The sequence below is a fragment of the Athene cunicularia genome, assembly GCF_003259725.1.
Source record: "Athene cunicularia isolate RWA chromosome 5 unlocalized genomic scaffold, athCun1 chr5_part1, whole genome shotgun sequence".
NCBI lineage: Eukaryota > Metazoa > Chordata > Aves > Strigiformes > Strigidae > Athene > Athene cunicularia.
Genome location: NW_020799101.1, coordinates 19,636,118 through 19,650,735, shown reverse-complemented (window position 1 = coordinate 19,650,735; position 14,618 = coordinate 19,636,118). Strand labels below are relative to the sequence as shown.

General features: G+C 38.9%; 1 protein-coding gene across 1 annotated transcript in view; it reads left to right on the top strand.

Annotated features, from left to right (window-relative positions):
- Window positions 1–9,547, top strand: part of SPATA7 (spermatogenesis associated 7) — a 32,044-nt gene extending 22,497 nt beyond the window's left edge. Inside the window, exons 5-11 of the mRNA XM_026849099.1 lie at window positions 512–990; window positions 2,013–2,079; window positions 3,707–3,777; window positions 4,683–4,736; window positions 6,118–6,195; window positions 8,315–8,372; window positions 8,727–9,547. Of these exons, the coding sequence (XP_026704900.1) occupies window positions 512–990; window positions 2,013–2,079; window positions 3,707–3,777; window positions 4,683–4,736; window positions 6,118–6,195; window positions 8,315–8,372; window positions 8,727–9,209 (1,290 nt within the window). The 3' untranslated portion in view covers window positions 9,210–9,547. The remainder of the gene's footprint in view (window positions 1–511; window positions 991–2,012; window positions 2,080–3,706; window positions 3,778–4,682; window positions 4,737–6,117; window positions 6,196–8,314; window positions 8,373–8,726) is intronic.
- Window positions 9,548–14,618: the final 5,071 nt, after the last annotated feature.

Sequence of the window (14,618 nt, the reverse complement as noted above, 5' to 3'; positions counted from 1 at the left end):
AGATGGCTGGTGTATGATACACTTTGAAGCTAATAGGATTTGTCAAGAGAGGCAACAACTCCACACATGAAAAGAATACATATTACAAACTAGTCAGTAGGATAATTGTGGATAATGTCTACCTTACCTTGCCCAGGTGGTATGAACAGAGCATACCCAGATAAAATAATTTGCCTCAATGCAATGATTCCTTGACTCATAAAAATGTACTGAGCCGTTTGACTAAAATGATTAAAACTTTTGGTTTGATGTAGACATCAGCATTCTGTAACAAAGCACCAGTGTGTTACTACTGAAGCAAACCATTTTCTTACTATTCTCTTATTTCCAATTACTAGGTTTTAAAATCTGTTAGCACTGGGACTACTCTGAAACCAGTCTGATTTTACAAAAATTGAAAGTTTTTACATAGAAAATACCTCCAAGTTGGTAACAGTAATAGCTGGGAGTACCCACTTGAGCAAAGCTGTTAACGTGCAAAGCAATCAAGGCTTGTTTTAATTTTTTCTAGAGTTTCTTGGAGGCGGAAGGCAAAGACAGTCTCTTCACCTGTGGTCGACAGGCACAGTACCTATCAAGAGCGCTGTCTTCTTATGGCGAGCATGGCTTGGGTTGCTCCAGTCCAGTAAAATATGCCAGAAAAATTTCTCGGAATACATCTAACGCATCTAACTCAAACTCAAGTGTCAGTATGTCAAGTACACCAAGAAAACGCTCTGGACTTTCCTGCAGTTGCTCCACTGATAGTTTTGTGAGCATTAATCGCTCCCAGAGGTGTCAAGGAAGCAACTCCAAAGTATGCAGTGGGGATCTTCTAAACAGGCACTCTGAATTCTTTACTGATAGGCAAAAACCTTTTACTCCGCGCACCTTAATATCAGATGCTAAATCTTTCCTGTCAGAGTACAGGTATTACACTCCTGCTCGAAGAAAAAGGAAAAATCACTGCAAGCAGCATGTGGAAGCTCAAACACAGACTGATGTGATCAGGTACAGAAATTAAAACTTTATTTTGAACCTATGGAATTTAGATGTTATTCTAACAGTATCTTCATAAAAGCAACATGTTTTGCTTTCATTTACTTTTTTATAAAACCAGAATAATTATTCTGGAACAGTTCTGTCTATGCTGTAGTAAAAGCTAGAACAGAATGGGATTTTCATTTTTTCACTGGCATATTTTGTTGTCTTCTCTTTGGAGCAACTGATGTCATCTATACAAATTGGATACCAACTGCCACTAAATCCAGACTGTGGGATCTCACCTCTGCTGGGGGTAGTCATTCTCTATCTTTTCTTTGCTCTCTGGTATATAGTTGTGCTTTCTGTCTTCTAAAGAATTAACCACTACAAGATGCAAGTAGTTCCCCACTCTTGCCCCTGTAGTCAATTTCCCCCCCCCTTTTTTTTTGCACTTGAATGCAGTGCTTGTCTTCTTATTATTTTAATTTAAAAGCCCCTAGATGTATGCTATATGAAATATTTTATACAAAATTAATGTCTTTCTCTTGCCTTGAACTCCTCCTTAAACAGTTTTGATTTAACTTTGTTCTTACTGATACTACCTCATAGAGAAATTTTTTCTCTTTTGTGTCCTCAGTGCCTGCATGTCTAACTTTTTTTTTTTTTTTTCCCCACCTAGAACAAAGTAGGAATTTCATAAGGCTAGAATTAGGATAGCTTCAGCTCTGTATTGTAAATGTTGATTTTCTGGATGTGAGTCAAGTGTTTTCCTCATGGAATTTGAATATGTAGGATCATCTCCATTCTCAATTCTGAACAATTATTTTGAATCACCTATGCATGACTGTTGTGATACTTCAAAATGAACTATAACTTAGTTTTATTATGTGAGTAGACGTTTGGTAGAAATTTTTTAAACTGTCAGAGATATCTTAGTACTAGGTCCCATTCAGATTGATGGGAAATTTTCACAGTGGCACCGGTATCCCCATCCTGCATATTTTGAGGGTAGACTTCTTGGAAATCTCATCTATCTCTAAATTTTGTAGCTTTCCATCCGCAGACAAAGTGTCTGAGAGAAAAGTTATGACTGAACAGCAGAAGATCACATTGAAGGTAATACATCTATCAGTCATTTGGGTACTCTTACTACACCCTTCACCATAATTTTGGATATATACTTCATCTCTGCCACAGCAGTATACAACTGATTTCAGTTTTGTTTTCTTTACTGTCATAAGATTAATTACTTCTGTAGAGTAGAGAGAGTTTCAGAAGAATAAGTGGAAACAATAAGAAAAAATAGAGGCATGTGAAGAAATATTAGGATATTACAAAATTTTAATATATTTTTTTTCTTCAACAGTTTTTATAAGTGCACTATCATGTAAATATTTGTTAAGGACATAGGTAACTGGTACATTATTTTTCAGAAGAAGGTGGTACCTTTTTTGTAAGGATTTTTTTTTCTTCATTCTTGCATTGGACAACATATTCCAAAAAGACCTCAACAGAAGAACTGGAACCAAGGAGTCCCTTCCTCTATGAGGAAGCACTCAAACCAGTGGGTGATGAACTTTTCCTTGATACTGTTTGCTTTCTGTCTTGCTGAATGTATCTGGAATGCTTTAATGAAAAATCACACCACTTCAAATTCTACCAGGTCCTAGTATTTTTTTGTCTTAGTCACAGAAATGTTTACATCCATCATTTTGATTTCAATTTCTAGGTGTTTGTGACAGTTGAACTTAGGTTTTGGTTATTTGATCTTTCAGAAATTGTCTTTATGGGTGGTGGATTAAGATTATTAAATTTTAAAGATGAAATGGAATACCAGAATCTTTGGGAGGCAGAGGGAAGCAAGAAAAAGACCTGAGATATTTCTGAAGACTTCAAATCTGAAGTTATTTTGTCTTAATCTGTACTAATATTTGGATGGAAGAGTTTGATCAGAAGTTAGGTTCTTACTTTGTGCTTTATCTTGTAGCCACTGTACAGACAAGTCCTTAAACAGCCCACCCTGTCAAACATAAGTACTTGAATAACTGTGGACTTTCTTCCTGAATAAAGGCTACAGGGGCAGACTCGTGATGTCTCTAGTTTAATAGGGCAAATAATTTTGCTTTATTCATTGGAGAAGAGGGATGAGAGAGAATATATATTTATAGCTTTACTGAAAATAGAGGAGAGACCACCTGAATTCATCTGCAGCTGACCTTGTTAAGAAAAGGTTAAATGATTATTCTGAAGGTTTCACTCCAGTTCCATGAAGAACTTCTGATTTCATTTTCAGACTGTCTTATCTGACTTTTACTTTGGCTGTTGTAGAAGTGACAACAGTAGGTCATGTAGCTTTACCGTGGCCCTTTCAGAGTATTATCATTTAAAATGCAGGTAGTCAGCAGCTCAAGAGATGTGATTTAGAGAGCTGGTTCCTGGTTTTGCATACCAAATTTTACTCCTGTTGGTGACATGGATCCTCTCTAGCTTTTAGAGAATTCATCTTTGATGTACTTGTCAGGGGAGGAATGTTTCACATTCCCTGTTGCCCCTGACTAAACTTTTGGATCTCAAAGCCGAGTACCCTTTGCTGTCATATGTCTCACTTTACCTAAACTTCTGAGAAAATGCATAAAATTTGTAGGGCTGCTTAATCACAGATAGTTATTAGGTACATTTTAATGGTAAAATTTGCTCTGTATTTGCACTGATAATAAAGATTTTTTTTCTCTCTGTGTTGTAGACTGAAGATAGAAGATATACTGTGTCAGAGCCTGAGAGAGGAATAGCTGCTTTTCCGTACTCCTTCCTAAGGTGCCTGATTTACAGCAGAAAGGAGTATTTGAAGCATTCCTTTCTGCTTTCTATACAGCTGTTTCTTAGGCCATAAGCCTTCATTACCATTTCTCTTTATAAGTCTTCTCACAGGACTTTTGTTTGGTTGGATTTTTTACATCAATGGCCTTTCCCAACTTCAAAATTCATTACTTTCTTATGATAAAGTTCCACTAGAAAACCAATTAAGAAAGAGAACTCTGAAATATATGAGTATTTTTGTCAGGATTAAGAATGATGACACATTAATACAACTGTTAGTTCTGTACATCCAAGCATACATCTGAGCTTACATACTATGTATTTCTTATACAGTACTGCAACTAAATACTGGATTGTATTCCAGTTGGTATTTTCTTTAAGGAAAAAAGGTCTCCAGGCATCCAGACTTTTGAAGCTATGATCTGCAAGGATTTAGAATATTGTCACAATACAATAACAGTCTTGGAAATCAGGCCAGAACCCAAGGGCTTCCAGCTGATTCTCCTCATTGCTGACCTAAGTATCATGCGTGATTTGCTGATTTGCTCTCTGGCCTTTTCGTACAAAGGCATTTTTACCTGAGGAAAAAATTGTACTCGGAGTAAAAAAAAGCACTCTTTATGGGTAGTGCAGGTCTGTATAGCATCTGAGGTCTTTGAGGAATTAGTGCCTCTAGTGCCTCTAGTTAGTTGTTATAATACTCTTGAACCATAGTCTTTCAAGCTTCAATGTAAACAGTGGATTTTGCTATTGGAGCAAGGTTTGGGAGTGTTCTGATGTTTTTTTTCCAAGAGGAAATGGGATAATGGCACAGCATGGCTCCAGAAGAAAATGAGATAGAAGGTAGTAAAAAGGGGGTTTAGTATGTTACTCTCCTTCTTACCCTCTGATTTTCTGATTAGAGACACATCAATGTATTCTCATCAATCTTCAGCAAGGAGGACTATCGAGGCTGAGTAAGTATGCTTAAACCATTTTTCTGTAATTTTACAACATTAAACTAGAAACTCTTCCTCAAAAATTATGAACTTGAAACAGTAAATGATGACTCAGAATAAACGTGTTCACAATTTACAGTAGAATTGACATGACTATGAATTGTTGTATAATAGTTAAAAATTTCCATGTGAATCTAAATGTGAAGAAAATTCATAACAACTTTGGAAGAAAGACTCCTTGTCCAGTGGCTATACTTTAAAAGTTTCTTTTTTTTTTCTTTTTTTCTTTTTTTTTTTTTTGTCTGTAATCTCTGAAGCAAATGTTGGCAAAATAAAATATCAAGTTGAAGGGCATTCTTACCACATATCTGCTCTGAAATTTGATGAGAATTGGAAGAGGTTTGAGTTATATTCAGAAACGCTGCATTGGGTAACCTTGAGAAAAACATTTAATTCTTTGTGCTTTAGGACAGTCTTGTTCTTGGCTAACTTTAAGGATGTAATATAGGTATCAAAGATCAGCTATTGATATCTTTCTTGACTATAGAGGAAACCAAAATTTCAATCTTCAGGCTGGATGAAAAATTTTACATAATGAAAGTCATGCAAGATGTATCCCATTTTTAATTTTCTGTTTATTAAGACTGAAGGATGGTTTGACAGAGCTTGATGGGATACTTTGGGATATTTAGAAAGATGCTATGAAAGAGAAACAGCACTGAAATATTTTCCTCTGGGGTTTTCTTTCTTTTTTTCCAAACGGAACTCCAAACTGGGAGTCTCCCATTTAGAGCAACTGGCATCAAGAAGATATAAATTTGACCAAAGAGGTGAAAACCACATCTCACACTAACAGGGATTTTGTACATTAAAGAGTTGTTTGAAAGTAATGGAGGCTGTCAAATAAGCACTTAAATTTTTCTGAGCTGCCACTGAGGACTAGCAATTTTCAGCTGCAGTCAGATTATCCAGAAGATCCTTTGGAAGCCTTTACTCAGAGCATCAAACTGAAAATTTACGCTTTACATTCTTCCCAGTTAGCACCTTTCCTTCTTGAGTTCAAAGCAAGTTCTGAAAGCTTTCCAGGATTTGCTGATTCCCCACTCAGAATCTCTCTGCTAATTTATACCACAACAAAAAGCATAAACACAAAGAAACATAGCAACCTTTCTAACAGTCTGATACTTTACATAGGGTTTTCTGTTATTATTCAAATTGAATGAAAGGCTTAGTTTGTCCTGATAGAATTACATTTTTGAAAAATAGCAGCTGGTGCCAAGAACTGTACAATCTTCTTTATGGGAAATGCCATTAAGGTGATTGGACCTACTGCATTGTGTAATATCTAGGTGTCTCTATTTTAAAACATTTAACACTGGGTTTTCTGTTCTACCTGCAGAGAAGAAGAGCTTTTATATTTAGCTTTCATTGAAGATGTAACAAATGAAATTCTCAGCCTTGGGCTGTTTTCTAACAGGTAGGTTAGGGTTGTTTTGAAATTTGTAATGCTATGTCAGAAACACATGGACTCTGTAAGAAAGGGAAGTTGTGGTTAGTAATCATTTCTTTGCCTTTAAGAGTACCTAGATACACAGTTACCCATTGCTTTTGTTTTGTTTCCTTTTCTTTTTTGCTTTATGTAAGAAAGGGGAACTAGGAAAGACCCGTGAGTCATCTACTTTGATCTGCTGCTATACCATGAGGTAAAGCCTCTGTTAGAAACTGACCTGGAACCCTAGATGGAGTAATGCTAAGAAGAAATAATTTTACTCTGCAACAGCTGTTTTGTTAAATAAACCAAGTTACTAATATTTCACACAGTAGATCCTCCATCTCTTTTCTGTCCTTGTTCCTGCTCCAGTTATGATTTCTATCTTCAACATGAGTTGTCAGGATTGCATACTGTTTCAGATAAGGGTTCACCAGTTGCTAAATCAGATTTTTTCAATAATTAAACAATAAGTTATGATATAATTAATGTGTTTGAGTAGTACTCCCAAATCCTTTTCCATACCAGTTCTTTCTGATAAAGAACTCTGAGTTTATTGTAAAAAAAAAAAAAAAAAAAAGCCCTGCAGTATTTCTGGTACAGAATTTCAACTCATTTTTGTAATTCCATATTCAAGGCAGTCTAATTTCATCATAATCTGATCTTCCTCTGGGTTGATAATGTTCCAGCTGTTTTTCTGTTCTGTGCACTCATTTTTTTTTCACTGACAGCCTTGACGAGAAAATAAAAAAATTAATCTTTGAGAAATTATAAGAACAGTCTCCCTCTGTAAAAAAGAACCAGTAATGTTGTCTTCTCTTAAACCCCTTCTTGTACTAACATTTTTTCTTTTTTAAATAATTTCTCATGTAAGCTAGGTTAAATTTACTCAACTTTCTGGAAACCTGTTCCAGTGACTGTGTACCTTGTCACAGAACACTTCCTCTGTGCTGAAATTTTTTTCTCATACTGCTTAAGAATGGAAGAGAGTTCTCACAACTGACAACTTCTCTGTGGAATTTTTCTGAAGCTGGATTTTATTCCTTCACTTTATTTATACTTGTGCATATCAACCACTATGGTGCACCTAAGAGATTTTGGATACTTCAGCATGTCAGTAGAACCACCACTGGATTGTTGGTTTCTCCCAACACATAGACTCAACATGCAAAACCCAGAGTTGTGCTGCCAGTTACCTCATGGTTACCATCTGCTGCCCAAAGCTGGGTCTGCCTGCCATGCACGTGTCCGGGGGGATACTGACTCGGGGTAGCCCTCTTTGTGACAAAGCATAATTTAAAGTCTTAGGATCACAGAATCATTTAGGTTGGAAAAGACCTTTAAGATCATCGAGTCCAACCATTAACATAGCACTGACAAGTCCACCACTAAACCATGTCCTTAAGCATCACATCTACATGATTTTTAAATACCTCTGGTGATGGTGACTCAACTGCTTCCCTGGGCAGTCTGTTCCAATGCTTGACAACCCCTTTTCGGTTGAGGAATTTTTCCTAATATCTACTCTAAACATCCTCTGGTGCAACTAAGGCCATTTCCTCTTGTCCTATCACTTGTTACATAGGAAAAGAGACCAACACTCACCTCACTACAGCCTCCTTTCATGTAGTTGTAGAGAGTGATAAGGTCTCCTCTGAGCCTCCTTTTCTTCAGGCTAAACTACCCCAGTTCCCCCAGCTGCTCCTCACAAGACTTGTGCTCTAGACCCTTCACCAGCTTCACTGTCCTTCTCTGTACTCACTCCAGCAACTCAATGTGTCTTGTAGTGAGGGGCCCAAAACTGAACACAGCATTTGAGGTGCAGCCTCACCAGTGCCTAGTACAGGAGTAAGATCACTTCCTTAGTCCTGCTGGCCAGACTATTCCTGATACAAGCCAGGGTGCTATTGGCCTTCTTAGCCATCTGTGAACACTGCTGGCTTATATTCAGCCAGCTGCTGACCAGCAACTCCAGGGTCTTTTCCACCAGGCAGAAATCTTAGTGGTCCCATCCAGCCAAGAAATGAAAAGCCAAAGTAATTAATATATGTAGATCTGTTAAAAGTTGGTTTTCTCACTGTGAATTCATTTAATTGTTCATTTGTAGAGTTCTGGAACAACTGTTTGAGTGTCACATACAAGAAAATAAGAACCGTTTGGATGAGGTAGGTGCTGCCTCTATAATATTCTCCCCCTCTGCATATGACTTCAGCAGTGTTTTCAAAGTATAGTGGAAATGCACTGGTATACTTGCAGGTAAAGGTAACTAGGATGCTCTGTAGGGAGCATCTCTCTCCATAAATGAGATTTACAGAGTCATGAATCGTGGTAGATCAGGAGTCATGGCACAGTCACACGAAAGGAATATAATAGTCAACTCAGTTTGGTTACCCTTGATGTATAATTTAGTCACTTGACTGCAAGCATCCTCCTTTATGTCAGAACTAAGCACTGAGTTCTGGGCAGATAGGTGCTACGGGGATGGAGAAGTGTCACCCTTTTCTTCCTTCACCCCCTAGAGCAAAATGCGTCACTTCTTGGATGTACTGAAAGCAGACCTTGGCTGCAGCTCGGGCAGCAGTACGGAGCAAATCCTTGCAGGCTGGGAAGCCTCTGACTCACTCGATTTGCAAGAGGTTGATATGATGGAAGAACTTAAATTTACCAGTAAAAGTCAGATGCAAAGAAAAGCTACAAAAAGTGAAGAATTCTTTGGGACCATGGACTTGTTAAAGGAACCAAACAAATGTGAATCACCAGTGCGCAGAGATTTAAAGGAGACACAGAGCAAGGATGACTTTTCAGATGTCAATGAAATGATGAATGCTAGGCCAGGGTCTGATTCTTGTGTGAAATCTGAGGAAGACCCAGACACTTCACCCTCATGTGAGGCAACTTTAAACTTGATTACTTGTGACAGTGTTTTGGAAGCCACCAAGGAACTTGATGATCTTGAGGAAAGCTTTGCAGAGGCCCTTCATATCTCACATGACTATTCATAATCTTAGCCAAAACTTAGCTGTTAAAATAGGGATAGAGCTAGTTCTGTGGAGAACATCCATTTATTAAGTAGTAGTAAATTATTTGTTTTATTTTCAGTTTATTTCTGTTTAAGTACTGCTAAAATCTCTAGCAGAGTATTGTTAATTGGACATTAATCTGTGTTAATGTCGACTCTAAAGGGTAAAGTGTCAATTATCAAAAACTTTATATTTTGTCTATAATTGCATAACTCAGAGCTAATTTGAAAATATTAAAATTAGATGTATATTTTTAGAAAGCTGTAATAGTTATGAAATATTTATTGTTTTTTTCTTTATAATAAATTAATTCATTGCTAGTGCAATTGTGGTCCTGCTATAGAGATCCAAAATTTTGTATTCTGCAGGAATTCAACTTACCCACATGAAAACATGAATTGATACATTCTGAGATCATACTATTTAACTTGGCAGAACTGGGATGAAACAGGATGCACAATCAATGCAACGCAGTAAGGGTCAAGGCCGTGGTTCAGATAAATGAGTTTTTGCTACATGTGACCTTTAAAGCCAAAATTTTATTAAGCTGCTCCTCCACAGGCATGAGTGAGGATCAGAACACTGTCATTGCCTTGCTGCTGCCTTCTGCGCAACCTTCAGGGGCCAAATAAGTTTAAAAATTATACTGCAGCAGTGCAGGACAAAGACGACAGAGACATGGATCACATTGGAGATGCCCACATTTGTACTGCCTGCACCGAGCCCTGGCTAGAACTGCTTCAACTGACTTTCATATTGGATGAGAGGACAATAAAGTGAGTCACCATGTCAAGATAGTGGGCAGCCTTCGTGTCATTTTAGGGCATAAGGACAAACCAGACTGTTAGCAAGGTTAGTTTTGGTTTCATTTTCTAAATATTGCTGTTGTTAATTCATTATTTTTATTTGCTTGCTTACCCTCTGCTGGTAAAGATGGAGATGAAGTATGCAATAAATTTCTGACTCATTCTCTTCCACACCAGCTAGTCCAAGAATAATTTGAGAAGCATTAGGCAAGAGTTGAGTCACTAAATCAGCAGTGAAGTTCTGACTTGCTGTATGGGAGGTTATGTCACTTTCCATTGTTTTGCATAGCCCCTGGTTCACAGTGGGTGTGAAGCTCCAGCCAGAATGTGTACTGCAGCTTGCACTAGTACATAATGTTATAACTCATGCTCTGGAATTGCAAGGTTGGTTGTCTTTCCTTCAGTGGTAGAAACAACAAAAGCAGAACTGTGGGATCAGTTTGGATAATCACAGAGTGGTTTGGGTTGGAAGGGACCTTAAAGATCATCTAGTTCCACCCCCTTGCCGTGGGCAGGGACACCTTCCACTAGACCAGGTTGCTCAAAGCCCCGTCCAACCTGGCCTGGAACACTGCTGGGGGGGGCATCAATAACCTCTGGGAAACCTGTTCCAGTGCCTCACCACCCTCACAGGAAAGAATTTCTTCCATATATCTAATTTTACCCTCTTTCAGTTTAAAACTGTTAGCCCTTGTCCTATCCCTATACCCTGATCAAGAGTCCCTTCCCCCCTTTCCTGTAGCCCTTTAAGTCCTGGGAGGCCACTCTAAGGTCTCCCCGGAGCCTTCTCTTCTCCAGCTGAACCCCCCCAACTCTCTCAGCCTGTCCTCACAGAGGAGGTGTTGCAGCTCCCTGAGTATCTTCGTGGCCTCCTCTGGTCCCGCTCGAGTAGGTTTGTGTCCTTCTGATGTTGGTGCCTCCAGAGCTGGACCCAGCACTGCAGGTGGGGTCTCACAAGAGCGGAGCAGAGGGCAGAATCCTCCCCCTCGCCCTGCTGCCCACACTGCTCTGGATGCAGCCCAGGACATGGTTGGCTTTTTGGGCTGTGAGCATACATTGCTGGTTCATGGTCAGTTTTCCTTCCACTCATACCAACAAATCCTTCTCCTTGAGGCTGCTCTAAATCCACTCATTGCCCAGCCTGTATTTGTGCTTGGGATTGCCCTGACCCATGGGCAGGACCTTGTACTTGGCCTTGTTGACGCTTGCACGGATCCACCTCTCAAGCCTGTCAAGGTCCCTCTGGATGGCATCCAGTGTGTCACACCACACAGCTCAGTGTCATCAGCACTTGCTCAATCCCACTGTCCGTGTCACCCACAAAGGTGTTAAACAGCACCGGTCCCAACACTGACCCCTGACGAACGGCACTCATCACCTTAGAGAAGGTAAGGCTATGCTGCATGAATCTACAGTCACAAATTTAGAGGCACCTCTGACCCCCAAAGAAGATCTATATGGCATTCAATGGATATGAAGATTATAGGTATCCATCAAAAAGTAATAGAACTAAATGGTGATTACTATTAAATTTATGGAATAGAAAACCCATTAATATAGCACTTACCTGTAGGACTTGTTGAGCTATCCCATAGAATTTAATATTTGGGATGTAATTTTCTATTGAAATTGATGAGAGGATCCAAAAATAGAAAACTACAAACCAGATTTTTTTCTTCCATCACCTTGGTATGTATTCCTTACAGAGCAAATATATTTACATTTAGGATTTTTATCTAGAGTTGAAGTACAGAAGAACAATGTAACTTTACCCCATCACTTCTGTTGAAGTACACTGGATGCGTTTAAAAGATTAACTAAACTTGCTGCTAACATGACTTCTATATCTAAGGCTTCATCTACATTAGTTAAAATGAATATTGTAACTGTAATCAGGAGAGGTTGTTTGTGAGTGTGTGACATGGGAAAGAAAGGTTCATAAAGATGGTGGCTTTGACTTTTGGTTTTGGAAATTAGTGCATTAAGACCTTACAACTTGATATGAGGTGAGGAAATGATGTGGGCTTTAAAGTTTTCAATTCTCAGACATGTTAGAGGCAAAATTGAAATGAAGTGTGTACATTCAGTAGCATGTATTTTTTATTTTTAAAATACTTTTTTTCCCAAATCAGACTAAGACAAAGTAACACTGAATCCTTCAAGATAGACCCTACTATCCTCCACATAAATCTAACTACAGTTTGAATAATACAATAATAACACTCTAGTTTTGTTGTGATGTCCTGTCACTGTCAGAACGAGGCTGTATCTGCATCAGAATATTTTGGGCGACTTTGCTTTATGAAATAAGTTGACTTCACATTTTGATCTCAGTTTTACAAATACATCTGCTTTCTTCATTGTTCTCATAACACTGTACAACACTGATTTTTCTGGACTTTGGTCAGGAGTAGTAGCACAGTATTTAGAAATGCACGCCTGTTCTCATGTCTACAGCTAGAAATAATGCATCCATATGTGTGTGCGTATACACACACCTATTTCCTCAGAAGGTCCAAGTGCTTCTGTCATGCTCACTCACTTCTGCTACGACAGAGGCAGATTTTCTGTTCAAAACATTAAAACTTCTTGTACTTCCGAGGTGAACAACTATCAGAATATTTTAGACAACCCTTTCCTTTTTCCTTTTCCTTGCAGTCAAGAAGGTCAAGTTTCAGCTAAAGAGTTGGAAGCAGTGTTTCCCTGTTCCCCCACCTTGTCTCCAAAAATTAGTTGCAGGTTTTGCTTACCACAGCCCTTTGCCTCCTCTCCTGTGGGAACAGGTCTGAGCGGTGATTCCTCTGGTAAGACTTTTTGAAAGTCTGTATCTGTAGTCAATCATTAAAAGGCCATTTCAGTGATCCCTATCTCTACTTTAAACCCTTCGAGTTTTCCCTTTGCTGTTTTTTCTGGACTCCTTACTGAGTTTTGTCACGGCTGAAAGCAGTCGGTTTAAAAATCAGTTCGTTTTCTCGGTGACCTGGATCTGCTTTATGAATAAGTCTTAAAAGATTACGTGATTTCCAAATTCAGTTTATCAGGGTGCAGCCCAAGTCTTGGAAACCTCTCCAGCGTGATTTCTCTCATCCACTTGTGATTTGAAAGAGAATGGAGTGGGTAGGGAGCCCCGAGGGGGTGCGGTGGGGCTGCGGTGCCCGCTGCTGGGCACTAGGGGCTGCTGCGGGGCTACGCTCCCCGGCGGGCAGGGTCCCCCCCGCAGCCGGGCAGGGGGACCCACCCTCGCCCAGATCCTCCTTGCTCACCTCCTGACAGCCCAATTCCTCTATAAGCAAACATAAGGTGCGGATCTAACAACTAATTACTTCATTAGCTGCGTGTATTGATGGGGCGTAATATGCTTTCAGGCAAATACATCAGCCCAGCAGATAAAATGTGTTCATTACCTCTCCCAGTCTACCCCCTCCCCTCTTCTCATTACACTAACTTCTCTATTATAGAAATTTAATTTTGTTGTTACCCACTTTTGACCTAAAAATCTAGCTAAAGTTCAGGGCATTAAATAATCTGTTAAGAGGAGATGTTGATGAAAGTAACTTGACCTTGCTGAAGCAGTTCCTTGAGAAGGAGTTGAGCAGCAGAACAATAATCTTATTTCAGACACTGCTCAGTCAAAAAAGAGGCCTTAATCTTTAGAGAAAGTGTCAGGAAGCTTTTGTTTGTGGTGTATTAGTTTTGATCCCTGCCTCTGATCTTTTTTTGTGTGTGTGTGTTACTGGACGGATGCATGTCAATAATTGTAAGTCACCTCTGGCCCCATCTGATGGGGTGCACAGGGCACTGTTTAAAGTACTGGGTTCCATGAAGGAGACTAGAACAATCTTGCAACTATAATGAATAATGGTTATTCATACTTTGGAACAATGGAAATGTTTTAATATTATTTAAAAATTCTTTCTTTCTGGATGGAAGAACACAGATGCTCCATCACCCTCTTCTTATTTTTTCCTCTGATTTTTTCTGCACTGTTTGCTCCACCACAGGGATCTTGGGAGAGGTTGGATCTGGTTGGTGTGCAGTGACAGTAAATAAATGACAGCACTTTCAATCTACAAGGTACTTGTCAAATCAGTGTCTTGTTTAGTTTCTAGATGCACAGTGAATATTTCCCCTTGAGAGAGAGAGATTAGCTGACTGCTTACGCTAGAATATCTAGTGGGGTTAATTATCCTTGGAAATCAGAGTAAAATCCCATTGAGACACTATCAAATATTCAGGACTCTTTGTTTCATAATTCATGTGTAGATTTTGGCATATATAGTTACATTACTTTTACCTGGGTCATGTTTCTAAGGTGGTTCCTAAGTCATAGGACTTGAAGTTGGAAGACCTGAAATCTTCAGCTCCATGCGAAATGAAAACTCCCCACCAAAGTGCTATGGGAAAGGGCTAAATTCTGTGCAAATCCTACAACTGTAAAATATTGAAGGTTTTTTTTAAATTATCTCAATTTAAAACTGGCCCACATGGAAGTTATGACTATAAAAATGAAACCTAAGTCTCTATCCTGAATCTGATCATGTCCAGTCCCTAATGATTTGGGAAGTGATGATGTAACCTCACTAGC